The sequence below is a fragment of the Silurus meridionalis genome, chromosome 23 (genome assembly GCF_014805685.1).
Source record: "Silurus meridionalis isolate SWU-2019-XX chromosome 23, ASM1480568v1, whole genome shotgun sequence".
Lineage (NCBI taxonomy): Eukaryota > Metazoa > Chordata > Actinopteri > Siluriformes > Siluridae > Silurus > Silurus meridionalis.
The window spans coordinates 12,389,816-12,413,568 of record NC_060906.1 but is presented as its reverse complement, the minus strand read 5'-3'; the positions used below and the strand labels follow the sequence as shown (position 1 = coordinate 12,413,568).

At 37.8% G+C, this 23,753-nt stretch overlaps 2 protein-coding genes across 4 annotated transcripts in view; both read left to right on the top strand.

Annotated features, from left to right (window-relative positions):
- xkr6b (XK, Kell blood group complex subunit-related family, member 6b) overlaps positions 1–4,779 on the top strand; it is a 41,475-nt gene extending 36,696 nt beyond the window's left edge. Inside the window, exons 2-3 of the mRNA XM_046836391.1 lie at positions 2,241–2,437; positions 3,504–4,779. Of these exons, the coding sequence (XP_046692347.1) occupies positions 2,241–2,437; positions 3,504–4,477 (1,171 nt within the window). The 3' untranslated portion in view covers positions 4,478–4,779. The remainder of the gene's footprint in view (positions 1–2,240; positions 2,438–3,503) is intronic.
- A 6,266-nt stretch (positions 4,780–11,045) lies between these two features.
- ccm2 (CCM2 scaffold protein) lies at positions 11,046–23,364 on the top strand. 3 transcript variants are annotated; one of them, XM_046836575.1, is made up of 10 exons: positions 11,046–11,478; positions 17,216–17,392; positions 17,849–17,932; positions 18,039–18,219; positions 18,399–18,529; positions 19,936–20,077; positions 20,383–20,437; positions 20,585–20,726; positions 20,889–21,027; positions 21,829–23,364. In XM_046836575.1, the coding sequence occupies exons 1-10, from the start codon at positions 11,449–11,451 to the stop codon at positions 22,113–22,115; spliced, it is 1,368 nt and encodes a 455-aa protein (XP_046692531.1). In that variant the 5' UTR covers positions 11,046–11,448; the 3' UTR covers positions 22,116–23,364. The 3 variants fall into 3 exon arrangements, with proteins under 3 accessions (XP_046692531.1, XP_046692530.1, XP_046692532.1); XM_046836574.1 differs by having other exon boundaries at positions 11,048–11,478; positions 18,036–18,219; XM_046836576.1 differs by lacking the exon at positions 11,046–11,478 and adding an exon at positions 16,382–16,561 and having other exon boundaries at positions 18,036–18,219.
- Positions 23,365–23,753: the final 389 nt, after the last annotated feature.

Below are 23,753 nucleotides of genomic sequence, written 5' to 3'. Positions count from 1 at the left end.
CTATTTAGCTCAAATAATTAGAGTTATTATTACACCTAGTTTTCAAAGATTTTAATTGCAGCAAGCAATAAAAAAAGGGGTCTATTAGGGCAAGAATCTCGATGCTTCTTCTGTGAATATGTTCCATGGAGCAGATGCAATAGACAGGAATGTAAATGGGTTGTAATTGTGTGTTATAGCAAAAAAATGTAATGCATGTAATATTAACATTATTAACATAATATCAATTATCTGCTAAGTGTTTTCTGGGCCCAATATACTCAATAAATAATAGGTGTACTGTTAAATCTGTAAGCTGTAACTTTACTGATTGCAGAATTTTTGGATAAAAAAGACTTCCATTACTTAATTAGTCACCATAGGTTGGAAGCTCCAAAATATCTGGGATAAATGTAAAAGTGCACAAATTATAATTTATGCAGAATAGTTTTTTAAAGTGTTCAACATCACATAGGCTAAACAGTAAACATTGCTGTTAGTTAGTGTGTAAACAGCAAGTGCCTAAGAGCAGATGGCTCAGTTACGGCCACATAACTGCAAGGTTGTTGGCTGCTGCAGCAGCACTTCAAGCTGAAAGTCAAACATTAATTTCAAGCATCTTAATGATCTTAATGTTAACTATAATTATAAAAATAATAACATGCATGTATCATAAGCCTATTTGACCTGTGAGTAGTACAAAAAGAGAGAGGTGGGTGGCATGATATAATCCCAGGATAACATAAGAATCATTTAACCTGCCTGGATAAGCTTATATAGGTACATGTTACTAGTCTCCACATGCAATTCCAGCCCTATCAAGAGTTCCTGCGATTGGCTCCACATGGTTATTGAATGAATAATAATGCAGTACTGAAAGGATAATGTAATATCCTAACTGGCTTCACTGCAAATGTGAACCAGCTAAATTGGATCCAAGCTAAAAATTTTAACTGTGAACAATTGTAGACTTTTTTCCAGAACTGTTCTTCTCATTCACACATGCCTTTCAAAATCCAAACTTGGGGCAGCCCCAAAATTAACCAACGCTGATGCCTCAGTCTTTAAATAGCCAGTTTCTCACATCTGGAAGGAAGGATTTTCCAGAGTGTGAAGGCACAGAAGATAGCAATCTTTTTATTAGCATTGGCCTTCACTGAATTATATCATTTTATTATTAGTCTATTTGACATGTTAAAATGAATTCTCACTCATGTTGTTTGCTTTGTAGTGGAATTCCAAGAGGAATACTGAGATCATCATAATCGCCAGACAAACAGCATTGGACTCTGTATCACATTCAGCAAATCTTGCAAAGTAGTGAAATGTACCCTCTAGTGGTGCTACAGATGCACCACAGATATATATTTTGGAGGCTTTTAGCTTTGGTAAGCAGGTATCCTGTGAATGCCATTCACATCACCTTGACCTCATCATCTGAAATATTTAGTATCATTTGCTTTTCTCCACCTGTCTCAGGATACATACATTGCATTCATGGAAATGAGTTAATTACTCTTACATTTTTACATCACAAGTATATTTATCCACAGTCACGGTCATGTATTTTTCTGTAATGGTTCCTCAGAAGTTAATATTTCCCAGATATCCACATCTCATATCTGATTTCAAACTATTAATTCCAGATGGTTAATTACATGGTACCCTATGTCTCCTCGCCTGCTTAGACAGACACCTGCCTCCTACTGGGCATTTGTGTGTTGGAAGGATGCACTGAAACCTCACTCTGTATGCACAAATACAGTAATTTTATTTCAGTCTATAACTGTACATATTACTAATGGCTGATTTAGAATTGAATCAAACTAAAAACATATACATACATTTTGCAGATGCACACAAACACAGAGCAGTCACTCGATTATGCAATGTATAATCGAGTGACCGCTCTGTGTTTGTGTGCATCTGCAAAATGTATGTATATATTTACATACAGAATATTAAGAGATTCTTTCCTTCTTTCTTTACAGAATGTTGCTCAGTTCCCGAATTCAGTGCATGCAGTGATTGATAATTAGAATCAGAATGTTTTTTATGGCCAAGTGTGATCACACACTGAAGGAATTTCTTTCTTTCTTTCTTTCTTTCTTTCTTTCTTTCTTTCTTTCTTTCTTTCTTTCTTTCTTTCTTTCTTTTCCACATATTACCACATATTTATGATTGCTGTGATTTCCCTGTTGTTTCCTCCATTCTCAGACTATCCCTCCTTTCTTTTCCCTTTGTGCATCTGCATTCTTCAGGTATATCCGGACCATGTACCTCGGCATACAGAGTCGGAGGCAAAAGGAAAATCAGCGACGTTTCTATTGGGCCATGATGTACGAGTATGCTGATGTGAACATGCTTCGTCTCCTCGAGACCTTTTTGGAAAGCGCCCCACAGTTAGTGCTCCAGCTCTGCATAATGATCCAGAAGAACCGCGCTGAGACGCTGCAGTGTAAGGAATGCCCCAAGGCTCAGTGCTAGGACTGCTGACGTTTCTGCATTGTGTTACAGTTAAACTGCTTCTGTGCTTTGAAAACATTAAGGATTTCTAATATTTTTGTGTAATTATTTATGAAAACTTCAGAATGATAGTTTATAGAAAGTTTTTTTTATTCTTTTTTGTATAGTTGCAAACCACTGAAAATACTATTGTTGTACATTATAGAGGTTTCTGATGCAATGTTTGCCTAAAATTGTTTTGATTTGCTGTTCAAAATGACTACCTTATTATACACATTGCATATAAAATCTTTGTGATTAGAAATTAGGTTAGATTTACTTTTGAATTTTTCATGCTCATACTAAGCGGAATGCATGAGAGACAATTCTGCTTTTGAGGCCAGACAAGTGTATTACTCCCTGGATCTCATGATTTTGTGTTGCATCAATCCGTTAAAAATTTTATATTCATTCATCCTTTTCTATAAAAAAATATATGACTGACTTCTGTCTGAGTCGAAACAGTCTAAGAACTGTTACGTTTAACACTTTTGAGTATCCAGAATTTGTGGGGACAAACCTTCAGCTGAGCAGATAAGTGCACTCACAGCAACGCAGAAGTCTCTATGAATATCCTGAAGAACACTGAGCAGGATGAATAGTAAACTTGGCTATGGTTTAAAAAAAGATACATAGAAAAAGAAAGAGGTAAGTGTTAGAAAACATATCTAGGATTAAGTATATAAGTAATTAGAGACATGTATACTAAATTGAAAAGTGTTTAGAAGTCATTTTCTTTATGTTTTATATTTATTGCATTTTGTTCAAGCATGCACTGTCACACTGAATAAGTAATTAGACTAGATCTTTTTAGTTTTCTTAACATTATTTTAAAACTTTTTAGCTATTATTATAGATCATTTATTATGTTATCATTTTTACTTTTTGTTTCGAAAAAAAAAAAAACAACACCTTTGACCAATATTCAGAATGCTGTACACAACAAATCATGTATGGTCAGTTTGATCCTTTCTGCCTATTTGTCTTCCTTCTGTCAATCCTCCCCACCCTCACTGCAGGCATGTCAGCTGTTGCCTCTCTCTTGTCTCTCTCCTGGGTGCTGGCTTCCTACCATAAGCTTCTGCGTGACTCTCGCGATGACCAAAAGAGCATGAGCTACCGTGGAGCTGTGGTGCATCTTCTGTGGCGCTTCTTCACCATTTCCTCAAGGGCACTGTCCTTTGCCCTCTTTGCCTCGGTTTTCCATCTCTACTTCGGCATTTTTGTGGTGCTACACTGGTGTGCTATGGCCTTCTGGGTGATTCATGGTGGCACCGACTTCTGCATGTCCAAGTGGGAAGAGGTGCTCTTCAACATGGTCGTTGGTGTGGTCTACGTCTTCTGTTGGTTCAGCGTGAAGGAAGGCAGGACTCGATACCGAATGGTAGCCTATTACTCGCTGGTGTTAGTGGAGAACACTATCCTGACTGTCTTGTGGTATGTCTACAGAGACCCCATCACTACTGACTCGTATGCTGCGTCTGTGTTCTGCGGTGTCTTCCTGTGCTTTGCCTCAGGAGTGGCCTGCATGGTCCTCTACTATGGGGTTTTGCATCCAATGGGTCCCAGGCTGAGGGTCCTGGCAAGCTCCTGCTGCGCTGAGCTCCTTTGGGGCCTCCCCCTGCCCCCAGAGGCTGAGCCTATGGCCCCGACCCCAGGGCCTCGTGGCTCTCAGGCCACCCCCACTAGGGGCATGGCTTCAGGGGAATACGAAGAAGCCGAGGAAGCTGCCACAGATACCTGCTTGCCTGTATTCCAGGTGAGGTCTACAGAGCCCACTGATGCAGCAGGTCGGCTTATACACCCTGAGGGGCCCCTGATTAAGATTGACATGCCCAGGAAGCGATACCCAGCCTGGGACGCACACTTTGTAGACCGTCGTTTGCGGCGGACTATAAATATCCTTCAGTACATCAGCCCCAATGCAGTGGGCATCAGGTACAGGGATGGGCCTCTCCTCTATGAGCTGCTCCAGTATGAGTCCTCCCTATAAAGGCACCCCTCATCTCTCTCTCTTTTACCTACACACGTATACACACACACACACACACACACACACACACACACACACACATACATACACACATAAACACACACACACTGCTTCACCTCTCTCCATGTGGGTGCTTATTTTCTTCAGTTATTCAGCCAAGTTTTAGAGTATTTCAAAGATCTAAAATGGTCTAAACAGAGAAAATATATCATTTATTTTCACAAATGAAGAGAATATTATTGCAGAAATGGAGAACTATGTCAAAAATAAGCAGTCCTGCAATGGGGCCCTTGTTATGTGGATGTGTGCCACCAATATATTTATATATATATATATATATATATATATATATATATATATATATATATATATATATATATATATATATATAATGTTGGATAGTGTCTTTGTCCCTGCTAACTCTGAGATGTGCAAAGTCTCATGGGAATGATGGAGGACCATAGCACTCATTATCTTAATTTTTGGATTTCCTGGGAATTCATTCTTGTGCCTAATTTAATTATGAGTAATTGTGTTGATATAGGACCCAAAAGGGATCAGCACTATCTTACAGTCCTGTAGAACACAATGAGCACAGCATGTTTAATCCTTACTGATATTAGGACAAAGGTTTCTCAGTGTCTCTTCACTGACCTCTGCTGAAGTCTCGCTAATATTTGTTTGATTACCCATGACTGACTTTCATTTAGTTTTCCAATAATTAGATATTTAAAGACCCAAATTAAGAGTTATAACACTGCCATAAACACTTTAGTAATTACGAAAGCCTTAAAATATAAAATGCATTTGTGTTTTTTTCCTATCCATTAGTGGAGGGTGTAAAAGTTAAAAAAAAATGTGCATGGGTGTTATTCCATTTTGCATAAACGTACTGTATGCATTATTTGTCAATGTTTGCACATTTGATTCAATATTATGGGCATATGGATTAAAGCTTAATAGCTGTTGGAGTCATTTATTTAAACAATGTCTGTGAATGAGGAAATCCCAAAGACTGGAGGGTTGAGGGTTTTAATTATCAAAAACAATGGTCAGTATAAACACCCCTATACCTAAGAGTTTAAAAAAAAGAAAAATCTTTGCAGAATGCGGTGCTAAGACTAATCTCTTGGATTCCTCCATCATTCCCTATTCTTGAGAAGGTTCAGCAGTTATTAAAAATAAGCTATGAGTTGCACAAGATTTGTAAATTGTGCACTATTCTTACTATGAGTTTTTCATTAGGAACCTTTTATTATGTTGGTGTGCACTGTAATATACACAAAAGAAAGGGTTATTTTATCTGATTTTTATGATAAAGGATGCATGCTAAGGTTGTGTACTTTGATGAATAATTGGGTTCTCCAAATGTGCCAGCCAATGTGTGGAAGTTTCAATGGTGCTGCTCTTTTGCAAAATAACTAATAGTTCTGTCGCGGTATTGTCAATCTCTTGTACATAGAGCACTGCACCTCGTTTTAAGGAAGAAGTACACTAAAAGGGAATGTGGTGTGTGATGAGTTTGCCATGATGAAGTATAAATATATCTGTCAAAAATTTGGAAACAATTAGTTTTTGGTTGTTTTTTAAAAGACACATACAAGTTCCTTTTGTTTAAATGCAACAAACAACATCATTTAACAGTATTATTCATTTTTATCAAACTGTCACCATAGGCAGTTTTAGAAGGTTTTGGATGAAATACATGTAGCTTTGACATTTCTCTTTATATTTGGAGAACATGTAGGTAAAATGTTTTAGGTTTAGGTAAAAGGTTTAATGTTGCAAGAAATACTAAACCAACATGGCTCCAACATGGCTCCGTGCAATTTGGTCTGGACTGTGGCTCATTAGACTGGACTGTAATGGAACCAACTTCACCAAACAGCAAGACAATGAGGCCAAGCATATGGTCAAGTTCTGTAAGTGTAAATTAGAGAGCAAACAGTGAGCCAGAGTGTTGTCTATCATGAAGTGGCTGAGTCACCACACCCAAATCCTACAGAACTGCTGGATGTTTCCAAAATTTTGACAGACACATACATACACACACATACATACACACACACACACACACACACACACACACACACACACACACATATATATGTGGTGTGTGCGTGTTGAAATTATCAGTTTTTCATTGTGTGCTATAACCTTTAGAAATTTGTTTCTAATAAGATTTGTCTCAGCAGCTAATAGGTACTTCTACTACTACTAATAATAATAACATAGGATGCCAAGGTTCACTGCAAAAATTGAGACATGGGCTACTACAGACCCCTTTGTGCCTGCTGTAATTTCAGAAGCAGACTTCAGACTGGTTGTAGTGGATGGGGTGATGGGTTTTTTTTGCCAAGGATGGAAAAGGGTGATTGGACAAGACAAAAATGTGTCACACACACAAATTTCTATTCCACTGATCTTTGAGTCAGTTGTCCAACATTTCGGGTCTATCCTTGGTTGCTGCTTTGACCCTTACACCCTGCTCATGAGAATAAGATTGGGTATATATTCTGATGCAAATATTTTATCCCAAGACAGAAGCCAGGAAATTGTTCATACCAGAATCTAACAATTTCACCACGCTCTTTCAGACACCCTTGCTTTTGTTCTACTGAGAAAAAATAATTAGCTTTAGCAAAAAAAAAAAAAAAAACCCAGCAAGTTTAAGCTATAGAGTAGATCCAGTAGCATTTGTGTGACTTGTGTAATATCGCTGACTACACCCTATGAACCCAGAGGCCTATGGCTCTTTTAGGTGCTTGGCACATTGTCGCACTGTTGTTTGCTGGGATATTCCCCGATACCTGCTAGTGTGAATGATTAAAATGAATGTGATGGTTGGATATGTTGGCTGCCCGGCACACCCCTGCTGTGTTCACACTTCACATGCACACTTCGCTACTACAGTATTAACACTCTTTCATGAGAGAGATACACATTTAACCAGGTGCAAATACACTGTGATTTCTTCTCCCCTTCACTGCTATATCTGAAAGAATTTCTGTGGAGAGGACTAAGTTGGCTAATGGAATTATGTTCATATGTATAGATTACTGCCTTACAAGACAATAAATGACAAATGAACAGCTGTATAATCGACACTTGACACTCAAATCTTTCACCACATAAAAGTAGACAGAAAAGAGTAGCCAACAATAGTCCTGTATTAACAGATACTTTGTGGTGCCTTTTTTCACTGGGTGCTTCTCTCTAGCCATGGCAGCCGGTACAGCAAACAACAATGCCAGTGTCTCTTGCTCTTTTCATATTACACACGGTACTGTAACCAATTTTAACTGAAATGAAAACTGCATCAAATAGGCTTGACGTGCTGACATTCCTATCCTCAAGAGGCTTTTCTTTGCAAAACGAAATTACCAGAGAGATAAACAAAAGGCAATACTTAAGATCTGCTTGAATATCGGGCTATACGTTTTTTTCTAATTTGAGCAGACATTCATAATGAAAGCCTCTTTATGATTTTGGTCCAATTGGAATTTAATACGGTATTTGAATGTCCATTATTCAACAGGGTTCACGAAAGTGATACACAGTTGTGAAGATGTTTAGCAATGAATTTGATGTATTTCTGTCTTATGCCTTCCTCTGTCTTGCAAGATGAATGATCTGTAGTGCCAACAAGTTAACCTTTTTCTGTCTGTTGTTTGTCTTGTGAACCAAAATTTCTTAACCAAATGGATTTCTGCCTGCAAAAACATACGTAGGAACAAAATGAGTAGGAGAATTATATTGTATGCAGACAAGGCGTTGACTGGGTCCATTGTGGAAATCTGTTTGAAGGACGTTATAGGAAGCACAGAAGTCTCTAAAGGCATATATTGCTGTCTTTACCCACAGACTGCCCTGACATCAGCCCGCTTCCTAGCATGTCCACAGAATGCCTCGTGCGGCGGCAGCGTCCAATATGTTTTTGCATGTTCCCCTTCTTGGGCGCAGTGTTTCACTCGTTCCCTGGGTTCTTTCAAAGCATTGCCAAGTAGTGACTCATTGCGCCAGGTTCAGTATCAACCTGTACTGTTGTGCCATCTGTATTAAAACAGAGCCAAATGTTCTTTAGACAAAGTAAATGAAAAAAAAAACAAATGGTGCAATTTATGTTTGTCGACCTGGTGCTTACAGATGAATTTTAAAGGTGCTACCACAGAATGTGGACTGCAGGACCCTATGTCGCGGCTCTGAGAGCAAGGCAGCCATCTGAAGGATCTGCTCCTTTAATGTCACATACTCTTTACTCTGGAAGAACAAGCACCTCAACATAGTTTACAGCTGAACTTTCAACTCTTAAAATATGGTGGCACTTATTATTTCTCAACATGCACAAAGAAGCGACAGTGGAAAAATAATTCGTCATTTCATCGGTTTTTATAAACTTCCCTTGTTTTGTATCTGCACTAGGGTTTTCCCTTTCCAAACAAGAAAAAAAAGATACAAATTCATCATTCTGACATTCATCCAGAGGCATAACAATAATACTGACAAAAGGAATTGCTGACAAAAAGAAAATGCAGAAGGTGATTGCTGTGTTGTATATTCCTGTCATCTCTATGTCCAGAACCTGTGTGTATCTCTTTTTTTTGTTGTTGTTATTGTTACTGTAGGTCTGGCTGTAATATTTTGTTGGAAATTGATCTTATTAATGGCTATGGTTGTCAGATAAAATGCTGCTGATTTTAGAATTGTTATCAATGCTGTGAGAGACTGGTTCGATTACATTTTTGCTTGTGTTCAACTGTTCATGTATTTGATGAGTATGTAACCATATCCCAGAATTACATGGGGTATTTAAGAGCATTGATAAAAAAAAAAAAAAATCAGCAAACCATTTGCTACTGTGTGTAGCATTTACTTTTCTGACTATTATATTTACTTATATTGAAAACTTAAAGAGAAGTTTATCTAATGTTGTCAAATAGAATTCAAAGTCAGTTGTTTCACCGGGTCCCCATTATCTGAAAAAAATCTGATGTCCAGTATTGTATAATGCCCTATCTTTTAGGGAACAACATTAATGATGTTAATAACACATGGTGCTACAGTTGTTTTTGTATACTTTGATTTTTAGATGGGAAAAAATTGAATAATACATCAGAAGTGGAAAAAAAAAATTGTCAAGCTTTACTGTCAATCATTAGATGAGATTTTTCTGTTAAGACACAAAAAGGAATATACGGTTTGAACGTGTGTGCAAATATACCATAAGATGTATACTGTATACACTTGCACAGTTTGCCCAATGAAAGATTAAAAGTGGTTATATACAGATGTATATGTACAGATGTGTATGTGAATGTACTGATATGATAGAGATAGACTTCCAAGAGTAACATATTGTTGTTTAATAAAGAATTAATACATTCTATAATTCACTTCATCATTACATTTTTTTGCGTTCATTTTATAGTAGAACAATAAGAATACTACTATTATCCATGGTATATTAAAAAAACAATATATATATATAAAAAGCATATACACATATACAGACCAGGCATAACATTATTGACGGGTAACTGGATAACACTAATTATCTCTTCATCATGACACCTGTTAGTGGGTGGAATATATTTCTCAAAATGTATGTGTTAGAAGCAGGAAAAATGGGCAAGTGTAAGGATTGAGCGACTGGGACAGAACATCTCCAAAACTGCAGCTCTTGTGGGTTGTTTCCCAGTCTGCAGTGGTCAGTATCTATTAAAAGTGTTCAAACATGGTGAACAGTGTTGACCAGGCTGGCCCTTGAGGTGCGATCCTACAGATGAGCTTCTGTAGCTCAAATTGCTGAAGAAGGGAACAACACAATATTAGGCAGGTGGTCATAAGGTTATGCCTGATTGGTGGTAATAAACACAGAATAATAGGATACAGGAAAATTCACAATCTATATGCAGACATAAGATTCATTTAGAATTAAAGTAGGGTTCAGAGACCCTCATGGGCCCAGTAGGCATAGCGCAACATCTTAATCTTATTTTTGGAAATCATAATCCACCATTATAAGAGTTGTTGTTTTATTGCCCTCTTACAGCATTTAAATTTAATATTTCAGAGAGTATCCAAATTATTACTGCACACATTTAAATGTGAGAATGATATATTGAAATAGTTGGAGTATGTTTACAAAATTAAATCTGTACTCTAAAGTTGAATAATTTTTTATAGTTAACTGGTCCCTGAGTGCAAAAAGGGAGAGAGACAGAGAGGGGGGTAACAACTTTATTTTGTACTTTGCATTATGCTTATGCTTTTTCCATGTAGGAATATTTCAGTAAATAAGCAGATGAATAAATAAATACATATATATATATATATATATATATATATATATATATATATATATATATATATATATATATATATATATATATACACACATGTATAGACAGAGAGAGATACATGTACAGAGACAGAAGGAGAAAGAGACTACACGGGACAAAGTATGAGTTTGTTAATTATGAGTTTACTTAATCAACTTGCTATAAACATCAATTATATTTGTATTTTAATTTCACATTTTTAGCCTTATCTAAAATTCCAGTTATACTGGAGCATGCCCACTAGCCATCCTGTTACTGCAAACTTTCCAGTCCGCGCAAAGCATTCTGGGGAAAGTGTCCTACGCCCAAAATGGCGGCACGATTAAAAAGTTTGCTCCTGTTTTTGTTCTAGTTGGAAGTTTTTTCTTTTTGAACTTTGTCTGCTTTCGTTCTCGCACAAGTCTCCGTCCAAACGTGAAGGAAGAAGGCTGTTTACTTCTACTATTGCCAGGAACAAGCGACAGAACTGCGGTTTTATTTCAGTTGGTAGAGTTTCCGAGCGGTGGAGCGGTGCTCTGATTATCGTTACTGTAGAGAGAGAGGGAGAGGGAGACCAGTGTTTAGTGAAGCAATTTAAACCCTGATAGCCTCCTCTATCCCATTAAACATGAATAGCATTTGTACCTAGAGATGGGGGATGATGAGAAGAAAATTAAAAAGGTAAGTTCTGTGCCTGTCTGTCAGACTCAGGCTGATGTTTTCATGTGTATGTACAGGAGCAGGCTAGCTAGCGTCCTAGCTTAGCCACAGAGCTAGCGAGTTCCCCGACCTTTTATCTTAAACATGTCTGTTGAACTTTGGTGTTCTTATGGATGATATTCATATTAATGTAAACTCCCAGGTTATTATACAATATGTCATTACAAACAGTGGGTTTTATTATAACCACACTTACAAGGTTTCTCCCTTTAACTGTCAAATATGTAGTGACTGCTCAGAAAAAAACTACTCACATATTTGAAGCATTATTGAGATTTGTATTAATAATAATAATAATAATAATAATAATAATAATATTGTCTATTGTTTTAAATATTGTTGAATTTTCCCCCAAACACTACCCACCAAGTTATGTTTCTAGTCTCATTTGTTTTTAATTTCTAAGGTTTGCTATAAATCCATTAAATTCCAGGTCAATAAAATGATACAGATTATACAAATTACTTCAGAAATTAAGACATTAAAATCTGCGATTATGGAAAACTACCAATGAGTTTGCCTGACATGAAGCAGAGTTACTTTTGGTATCCCAGCATTAATTATTTTCCAATAACAGCCCTTATGGAAGTGTTTTATTCTTCTATTACTCGATATCTTGCTAATTAATCCAAATTGCAATGTGTTAATGATGTTTGTCATTATCATTTAGTGATGTGGATCACCTGCAGAAAAAGTTAGTTCCATTTCTAACACCATCCTCACCAGCCCGTTACATTTTCTCCCTTAACACGCCTTTTCATATTAATGAGTAAGTGCATAGCCCTTCCTCTGACTGATACGAAGCGCTGACACTCTTTCGGTAAACATCAGTGAAGAAAGCTGTTGTATTCTAGAAACATTTCCACATGGTTTTCATTTGTTACTGCAAACATTTGATCTGTTATTATAGTGTTCTGGAAAATGAATCACCACCTGACAGATCATATTCAACCAATTCACGTGGTACAACTACTTCTTAATCACACTGTGTTGCGAAACAGACTTTGAGTTTAGTGGGTTGATGTTTTTGAAGGGAACAAGGTGGTGAGAAAGGTGGTGTTATAAACAGATGCTGGACGTGGTTTGCAGGTGATCCATGTCATTAAATGTTGAATACAAACAAGTACACCAGGTAATTCATTAATTAATTTATTTACATCATTTATACAACTGAGCAGTTATGCAGTTAGGGGCCTTGCTCAGGGGCCCAGGAGTGGCAGCTTGGTTTGGATTTGAACTCACAACCTTAGGATCCAAAGACCAGTCTTAACCACTAAGCAACCACTTCCCCACAGGAGAATGGGGATTTGAATATTAGAGGAATAAAACACTGCAGAAAGAGCTCTTATTAAAAATGATGGTACTGTATAAAAAAAGGGATAAATGTAATTATAAGTGTGTCATTAAGTGCTTTTTTTCATTTCTCTATTATGTTAATTGAGATGGATGAATGGATGGATGAATAGCTAGAACATTGAATAGCACAGGCACACAGCAATGAAATGTACAATAAAGGTGCCATTAAATATGTAAACGTATGAACAGCAAAAATAGTATATATATATATATATATATATATATATATATATATATATATATATATATATATATATATATATATATGTGTAGATATAGATAGGTGGATATAGAAAACCTTTAATATATGCAAGATGTTTGTAAGCGACTATTTACATACATATACACAGACATATGTATATTTATTCACGTGTGTGTAAAATGAGGTGTACAGGTTGATTCACAATGTAAATACAGACATGCGATAAACTAGCATATGCTATGAATTTGCAACTATATACAGTTATAGTATTATAATCTGGAGAGACACAGAACCGAGCATGTGCTGCCATGTTGGTCTGACTTCTTAACTTTTAAACATTAGATTGGTTATTAATATTGACAAAAACAAAAATCAAGGAAAGCCTGCCTTCAAATTATTTGATGTAGTACTCTGCAAGTCCTATAAATATTTTCTACCAGCCAAAAAATACAAGATGTAATGACCATAGGTTTCAAGCTTGCACATATAACAGAGCTAGTTTAATATCCCAGGTCATTTGAAAGACATTTTGTCTGGCGGGCGTTTTGGCATATTGCAGCATCTTGAAAAAAATTCAGCTTGTTGTGTCTATTCCTAGGCCTGTCAGCTCTGCCTTTAGACTTTCCCTCACCAAACACAAGGGAGAATAAAAGGCAGGGCTAGCTAAAGATGCAGACAGGATATAACTCCCCCGTGACTGCCTACTCACGAGCCAGGGGAGGAATCTCTCAAGCGTTGTTTCTTTTTCTTGTTAATCTGGAAAACAATAACACTCCCTCAGCTGAGCCGTCATTGTAGGGGTTTCTCAGGGAGTTTACAGACCATGTTGAGGAAATGAGCGCCATTTGCTCGGTCAGCAGGTGTGGCAGTCTGGAAGTGCTGGTCGCTTTATTTATTTATTTACCTTTTTTTTTTTTTTTTTACTGCTTTTTATTCAGTTGGTAATGCATTTGTGCAGTGCAATAATTGCAGAGATCAAAAGGCGTTGTGTTGTTTTATTTTTAATCATGAGAGGATTAAAGAGCCAGTGAAATTTGTTTGGTGGTTTTGATTTGATGCCATAATGTTCCTACATTTCCTTTTAGAAATAGGAATTTAGGGTGGGATGTGTTGACTTATTTTCCTGTCAGTTATCCCCATTCAACTTGTGTGAATAGACCAAATACTTACCATGTAAAACAGCTCAGCCCTTTATTTTTGTATGGACTGTAATACACTACTGAGCCAGCTGGAGGCAGCAGAAGCACTGCTGCTGTTTATTTGCTTTATATAGCACTGTGATAAGTGAACCAAATCAGAGCATCCCACACACACACACACACACACACACACATATATATATAAATAAACAAATATGTAATTACACACCTTTGTGCACCTGCTCTCGCTTCAAGGCAAATCATGTTTTATTGAAGAACTCGTCCTTAATATATATTGTATTGAATGTATTGTAAGTATTGACAGCAAGGATTTCTGCATAAAGAGATGTTTAAGTAACACCAATGGAAGAATATTTTGTTGTCTGCACTTTATGTAGACATTTTCTTTTTTTGCGAGTCTTCAGAATGGAGAACTTTGCACTTTTCTATCTTTTCTCTGTTTCCCCAAAAAATAGCAAGATAACATAATGAGGCAATGACTATTTACCTTCTATAATAATGTAAGTGATTATTGGAACTAACTTATAGCCATCATGCTTAAGCAGACAGAAATATTAATACATGAATGATGGACATTTTACTCTATCAAATGTACTCATAAAAAGATTAAATGGCAAGTTTCACTTTTATTAATAAAACTTATTGTAATTGGGGAAAATGAGCAGGTTTTTTTTTTTACACTGCATTAAATCTGCCTGTCAGTGACTATTTTTCTATCGCAGCATTCTGTTTTGTAATGGACGCAAGAAACAGACTAAAATATCTGTAGTCGGATCTGCATGTCGAATCAGCGGCGGAGCTCGTCGGCTAGAAAGAGAACTCCGATTGGCTGATTATCTTAGCGAATGAACGCGCGAGAGCAAAAAAAAAAAAAAACACTTGCCATTCTTGCTTTTGTCTTGAAAATTAAAAGAGATGATTGAAAAAAAAGCTACACGGATCCGTTAGTAATGATCGCGGCAGGTGGAAACGCTTCTCACTTTATATATTTACAGTTCTAGCTCTTCCGGTTTTCCTGTTTGTATGCCGAATGCAGACTACTGCCACCTGCTGGTATGAGAGAGTTATGTTCTCTCACGCAAGCGCAGAACGTACACACGCGGTTTGGTGCGTCAGATGCGTCTTCCTGATAATCGGCCTAATTTGCAGCACAACCGGCAGATGCCGATTGATTAAAAAATGGCCAAAATCGGCCCGATCAATCGGCAGTTCAAACCCTACCGCTGGCACTGTTGGGCCCTTAAGCAAGGTCCTTAAACCTCTCTGCTCTATAAGGTGCTGTATCAGTGCTGACCCGTAGCTCTAACAAACTAGGATATGTAAATAAAGAATTTCACTATGCTGAAATGTACATGCGAGCATGTTGGGCATTGCTATCCAATCAGATCACCACAAGGTGGCACTGTTGGGGCAACAACACAAGCTCAGTAAACACATTGCACAATTTCTCTTATAAATCATGAAGCTGTTACTTTAAAAGATTTTGGGTGTATATAGTCTGTGATTGCTTTAAACGATTGCAGTAGTGAGCTACTAAATATTTGAACTCTACAAAATGACCATGTTGCTCACAGTTTAGTTCATTTTGTAATGTAACTATAAGGTCAGTTACGATTGTTTCTGTGAATAAATTTTTTTAGGCCAACTGATCATATTTGCTGACATCAGTTTCGACTTACAGGTTTGAAGTAGCTTTATTTCCCTTCACATAGTTCACCTGTAGAGTCTTATGTTCTCACATTACAGGTAAAAGCAGACTTGTGAAATGTTGATGCCCCTGTTGTGTCCCAGCAATTGTGCTTCTTGAATAATTAAAGTAGTTCTAAGAACGTTAAAAGGAACGATTGGCACAAACAAATATATAACTAAAGAGAGAGTTTCTTTTTGTTTAAATAAATGTCCGGGTATATCCCACATTTAAATTTTTGGTTTTGCTGTACAGAATGTTAATGATTTAGACTTCTTTTCCTGTTATTAGCAAGAACAACTAAAAAGGAATAATGTCAGTTTCGCGTTCAGTTTTGTGTTTCATCACAGGAAGCTGTGGTCGCTCATCTTCCTTTTCGCAAACACTGCAGCAGCATTAAACGTATGATCGGTTGCGTGCATGTGTTTTTTTGTGGGCGGTGGAGTGTGCTGCCTTTTGCTACATTGAGGGCTGCTTGTTGCTGCGGTGGCTCGCGTGTCTTCTGCCACATGCCAGCTGTTGAGTAACAGCCGCAAGTGTGTTTGTGCAGGAGTATTGTGTTTCGAAGACCACTGAAAACGACAGTTACTCTCTTTTTCCTGGTGTGTGAGTTTCTATTAAGAAATCATGGAGACGGAGGTAGGTTTACCGGAAGCATTAGCTTTACTGGCTTTTCTGCACATTTCGAAAAAGGCGCTTTTTCTTTCTTTTTATTAACATGCATTTCTCAAACTCGGAAAATGAGGAAGGGAACATGTGCACTACTCTCGTGTTTAATACTATCTGTTGGTTTACCACAAAGGGAATAGGCAGCCTTTCCACCAGTTTTTGGGGAGTAATCCTCTGTTAACATAAAAAAAAAAAAAAAAAAGATTTTCTCGTGCGTTCATGCTCTTGTTTTTTAAAGAACATGTTTAATACTGTAGGGCTCAGCATATGTGCTCTGCATGAACAGTTCATCCATCTTGTTTTTGCTGGCAAAAGAGCATAGATGGAGGAATAGACTGAAGTCAGTATATAAAAAAGGTTTCTGTTTCTGTCTGAGTCTAAATTAGCATCAAACTACCTTCACTAGAAGCTTCTGGTCACTGTGGATACAGTTTCCACAGCAACTCAGGTGACATGGAACGTGTTAGTTTTACTAAATAATAACTAGTGGTGGATCATCGTGGCTGTCTCCTCTCGGCATCTAAGCAGTCTAAGGTCATGAGCGTGACTTAAAGAGCACTGTATGTACTTTACTCTTTCCTAATGCTCCCCTTCTTCTGTTTTTTTTTTCTCCCATCGGCGCAGCCAGGTATCGTGTCTCCTTTCAAACGTGTGTTCCTGAAGGGGGAGAAAGGGAGAGATAAGAAAGCTCAGGAGAAGTGCACCGAACGACGGGCTCTTCACACCTTTTCACTCTCTGTCCCTGACCACCGGATTGACCCCGACATCCTGCTCAATGATTACATCGAGAAAGAGGTTAAGGTGAGCGGACTAACCTCGGTGGACTCACAACATAGAAGAGAGGTCCAACATTTGGACTCGTCTCTGCTTTTATGGAAACGGTGTCAAAGGATACGAAGCAGCCGAGTGTGTTATTTAAACCAGGGGTTCTCGATCCTTTAGAAGGCAGCGGGAAAAGAATCGTACAGTCCTGGCCAATACAGGTTTAACGAATAGATAACGTTAGACTCAAATGTGCACGGTAATATTTTGCACATTATATAGCCGCTATGGTCCAATTTGACTTTTTTTTTCCCCAGTTATTAGGGTGTGAAGAAAATTATTTCAAATGAGCTACTAGCTAAACCTTAAAAACCACTTATCTCATTTGTATTCAGTTATCAAGCCTGTTTAAAAAGTGCTTACTGTTGTTTTTCTCTTTTTCACACTTACGTGACATTATATTGATTTCTGTGTATGTATTTTGTTATGTTGTAGTATCTGGGGCAGCTGACCTCAGTCCCAGGATATCTGAATCCCTCCAGTCGCACTGAGGTTTTGCAGTTGATTGACAATGCCAGGGTGAGGCGACTATTTAACGATTTCATTTTCTTGTTTATGCAAATCAGTCACAGAATAAATTAAATATGTTCGCTTTTTTTTTTCTCCCCATTTCTGCTCCCAGAAGTCTCACCAGCTGGCAGGTCAGCTGACGTCGGAGCAAGATGCCGTGGTCAGCCTGTCCGCGTACAACATCAAGCTGGTGTGGCGTGATGGAGAGGAGATCATCCTGAGAGTACCTATTCATGACATCGCTGCTGTTTCCTACATTCGAGATGACTTCCTTCACCTGGTGATTCTGAAAACAGGTACACTCGCACACTCTGGCCTTTCAGCGTCGCAGTCTTTCGCAAATACTTTGTTTTTACACCCGAAACAGCGTAATATTGTACAATATCCGTATATTTAATCTTTATTAACCAGAATATTTACAGGTCTAAATCCAGATACATTTAGGAGCTTTTCTATCATTTGTGTGTGTGTGTAGCCCAAGAGCCTGGAGGTTCCCCATGTCCGAGTACATGTCCAGAGCTGTCGAAGTCAACTACTTTGAGCTCTTTGTCTGAGAGTGGAGCTGTGGATGTCTGCTGCCTTCTCGTGCTGGCCGTCGAGAACAAGGTCACTAATTTGTTCATCTTAAATCCTACCATTTACTAGTTATAAGTCAAATTAATTTGTTATTTATAATGCTGACCAGTTACTCACAGAAGCACAGACTACTGGAATTATGTATGTTGGGTTGTAATGATGCACACAATTCACACTCGATACATGATTCAGTTAGAAACTTGGCAGCAATTAGCAAAACATAATCTATGCAAATGAATGCAACACAAATAACCTTTAACTGGTCTCAGTTTAGTTTTTTCGGACTGGTACATTTTTATCGTAATTTGGTGGAACCCTGCTCACATGCAAACATTGGAAAATTTTCACAGGCAGTTGGTTTCTTGCTGAATTGTAAATATTTGTTATTCCTTACATTACTGGTATTTTATGATAAAGAGCCCACTTTATTATGCTTAAATTTATTTAAGCATAATAATAAGAAGCATAATGCGATTATTTAACGGCAAACAAAATTTTATTTAAGTGCCACTTACAAAAAAAAAAAACAGAGATTCCATTTAGGCAGTGCACGTGTGGCGTGTGTGGTCACGTGCCTTTTCGGCGTGCAGCTGTAACAGATCTCGCCGGTTCTGTGTGTGAAGAAAGAGACGACAGACGATGGTTGAAAAGACATAGCTTTCTTTCATTTTTCGTTCACTTTTGCGCCGCTTTTCCTTTCCTCGTGCTCATGCCGGGACACACACGCGCTCACACTTGCACCTTTACCTGCCAACCTCCACTTTCCAACACACATCTTCATACAAGCCGTCAGCTCTGCCTGGTATATCTCTCTCCCTCTCCCCTCTCTCTCTCTCTCTCTCTCTCTCTCTCTCTCTCTCTCCCTCTCTCTCTCTCTCTCTCTCTCTCTCTCTCTCTCCCTCTCTCTCTCTCTCTCCCCTTGTTTTATTTAATTTAGCTCTACCTAAATTATTCTTTTTAAAAACCTTTATAGTTTTACAAATACACATTATAGCATTATCACTAATCTGTGTGCAATTTCCTTCATAACCCATCAAATGGATTAATGGTGGCATTTATAATCGCAATCGTATATCGCTATAATGTCCACAATAATCGCAACATGACATTTTTCCCGAAATCGTGCAGCCCTTATTAAAATTGTTCAGTGCTCAGACACATGTAATTGGGTGACTTGTATTAAACAATGATAAAATACGCTGTATTTTTGCACCCATCTTTTTTTTTAGTCTTTACTTTCTCTTCCAATTGTTAAATCATGTATTTTTGTATGTTCAATAAAAAAATTATTAAATATACATTTACAAAAAAATGCAGCACTACTGCTTTCTTCAAATTGTTTGCAGATGAATCAGTTTTTTATTTTCATTGTTTGCAAAATATAATTTTATATGTAGGCGAGATTTGATCTGTGGTCTCTGGTTGTGTTGTTTCAGGCAGCAGCAGAGGAGCTCTGTCTCCTCCTCAGTCAGGTCTTCCAGATAGTCTACACAGAATCTACTATCGACTTCCTAGACAGGACCATCGACTTTCTTGATGGAACTACAACGCCCACCCGGCATCTCTCCCTCTACAGCGGTGAGTACAGGGGGGAGACGTTGGTGGTGAAATGTTTAACTTTTCAGTTATTTGTTTATGTGGTTTATACAGCAGGGAAATCAGATTTAGTCTCTGATTTGAGGGATCAGATGTTTTGGTACTTGCATGCTTTGCAGTTGTTATAGTAAAAATGCATGTATTTACAGCTCAAGATTTGATATAAAGAAATGCCATACAGAGAAAATATAAAATTAAACTTGTGGCAGCAAAAGTGACGCTGTGTACTAAATAACAAATGCTGTACATCATTCATCATCATTGCTTGTGTTTATTTTAATCTCAAGATGACTCCTCCAGCAAGGATGTTAAAGAGCCATTTGAAGGAGGTCCAGGCACATTGTAAGTATTTACTTGATTCTTGTATGTGCAAATCAGATTATTATTTTAGATTCCACACTTCTTCTTCTTCTTGTTAACTAACTCATCGCTCTAGCTACCACTGGTTTCATAGAACGCAATGATGGTAATTGTTTTGGCCATGCACAGCTTGTTTCAGGACTCAGAAGCAGCAGGACATTCTCCATGTTCATCGCCATCATCCACACCAGCTTCACCACAGGACAAAACAGCCAGTGAAAGTGAACTAAGCACAACAGCAGCAGAACTACTGCAGGACTACATGACCACGGTGTGTGTGTGTGTGTGTGTGTGTGTGTGTGTGTGTGTGAGAGAGATTTCGCTGTACTTTTTTATTGGTGTAATTTGTTTCACGACACTTTTAATGATGAATTTTAATGATTGTCTGGTTTGTTTGTTTTTTTAAGCACTGGTTCTGTTTGTTTCTTTTTAGTTGAGAACGAAATTGTCCTCTCAGGAGATTCAGCAGTTTGCCACACACTTGCACGAGTACAGAAACGGTGCATCCATTCATGAGTTCTGTATCAACCTGAGACAGCTCTATGGAGACAGCAGAAAGTTCCTTTTACTCGGTGAGCACAGTACGTCATTAAACACCACGGTGGTGCACCAAGGTGCAGTTTTCAACCGGAACCACATACAAAACACTGGTCTGCATTTTGAGATTATTTATGGCTGATGCTTGTTTTGTCCTGTGTGGCTTATCTCTGACTTCTGACAACCATGTTGATGTATTAGCACAGACTATTGCCCAAGAAATGATTGAATTGCCCTTTTGGTCTCTTAGTCTTTAACACACTAATCCCAAGAAACTTTAGCAACCTTCTGAGGCAGTATTTACCATCAGCAGTTGCGAGTTGGACAAGTGCGATTTTCTTTTTGAGAATTTTGTCATGTATCTTAACAGTACAAAGTGTCCACCTGTCTTACGCTAATACTTTGTCAACATCTGATATATTTGAATTAAATTGTCTTAAAACAAAAAAAAAAAAAAAGTAAAAATACGCGTATGTTGTAAACTACAATTTCAGATTCAGTTCCCTCTTCTGCAAAGGTTTGCAGTTGGTGTTTCAGGTCACCTTAAAGGTGTTTCTCAGGGTTCAGGACGCAGTGCAGGAGACTGAAGTTCTGCAAAGATAGAACATGTGCAAGCCCCTTAGTTCCACTGAAGGGAAATTCTAATGCTAAAGCATACAAAAGCATTCAAGACTGTTAGTGATTTCAAACTTTTTGGTTATGTAGTGTACATAGAACTGGCCCAGGGGTCCGATTATTTGGTTGTTGTGCATGAAAGATGTATAAAATATTCATTTCTTCAACTTCAACTTCACCCATACTTAATTAGCCTACTAATCCTCCTCGTTGATTTACAGGTCTTAGGCCCTTCATTCCAGAGAAGGACAGTCAGCATTTTGAAAACTTCCTGGAAACCATCGGCGTGAAGGACGGCCGCGGCATCATCACTGACAGCTTCGGCCGCTACAGGCGTACAGCCAGTTCAGCTTCTGACTCAACCACCAATGGGAACGGGGCAGCAGGAGGATCAGATGAAGGAACAGTGTCCTCCGAGGGTGATGAGTGGGACCGCATGATCTCAGACATCAGCAATGACATTGAGGCCTTAGGGTGCAGTATGGACCAGGACGGTGTGTCACCCTGATGGCTGACCTTTGTCAGTGTCTCTAAGCCAACACCACTCGATATACTGACTGTAACATAGTTCACTGGTTCCTACACTTTTTCAAATGATGCTGGAATATTACTAGTTTTTTTGCCACCTCAGTTTAATCTGGCTTTTATACATTGTTGAGACCACATTGCAGTCATTCAACTGGATGATGGTGCTTTTCGAGACACTTGAAGTGCACACAGACCTTCTGTAGCTGTGCATGGCACAGATGATTCTTTCATGAGTGTTTATTGGCAGTATCTGCTATTGTTATTGAGACCGTAGCTTTTTTTTAGGCTGATCTGAGACCAGCATTTAGGTTTCTTTTATGCACATATTAGGATAATTGCAAGATATGAAACCTCATTTTATTTTGTGAGCATTCGCATTTAAGATGAATGCACACAAATGCAAAACATCAGAGTCAAGTGTAATAATGTGACCGATTAGACGCAAAGCGAAGTGGAATTTATATTTTTATAAAGCACATTAAAATAATATGTTAGTCTGTGGATTCTGAGGAAAGTCATATGCATGAAAAATCAAGCAATTATCAGTATCAAATGTCAGTTTAAAAAAAGAAAACAACATCTTCCGTCTTACTTGCTTATATTAGCAGTATTTTAACCCCCGATTCTCAACTGCTCGGTTGATTGTGAGATTAGTAATTAGCGTGTTAAAAGCGATAAGCGCCAAGGGACATTTCTCAGATTCAGCACGAATTTCAGTTAGCAGTTGTGTGGATCAGGGGTTTCATGTAATTTGCCATCTATGACATGCAACACAGTTTTTCTTTCCCAGTTTAACTCCAATCCATCCATTGTTTTTATTTCTCTCATTATATTAACTATTTGATGTGTTATTTTAATTTTTATTGCATAACATGTAAACACATTTTACTTATTACATTTTTACAACTAGTGCTGGTTGTAATGACCCCATGACTGTTTATTTGCAATGCAACAGGTAGAGAATGTAGCTCTATATATTTGTTGGTTTGGGCTGATACAGGGAGTATTTAGATATTGGACAAGGCCAGTTAGCTGGCTGATGGTGTTTTGTTACACTGCAGGGCAAATAGGTCTTGTTGTGTTGTAGCCTCGTTTTCGGAGTTTTCGGTTGCCAGACATCGTGCCTTACAGAACAACTGCTTATTATATCATCCATCAGGGATGTAAGAATCATTCTGTAATCTGTACAGACTGTGACCAAGGAGTTGCATTAAATATTACGTTTAGTATTCAGAGTCTTGTGAATGTTCTATAGGTTTTTTTATATTATTATTATTCCCCTGTTGGTCCAACCTGCAATCACTTGGTCTTTCCTAACAAGGCCTGCACATGAAAATATTATAATAGCTTAAATATTTTTAAAGTTATGTATCTGCTTTAATTCTAGGACCCTGCATTGTGATAGCAAGATGTTTCAGGATCAGCATGTTACTGTTCTGCACCCAACATCACACATAATCCAATAGACACCAATCAGCCATAAAATTAAAACTATGAATAACATGTTTCAGTGGCACTTTTCAAGAGCTGAATTGTCAGCTCTCAGTTGATTTGTTGAACACAAGAAGAATGGGCAAATTTCAGGACCTGTATGATCAAATTTTAATATGATTGTGAA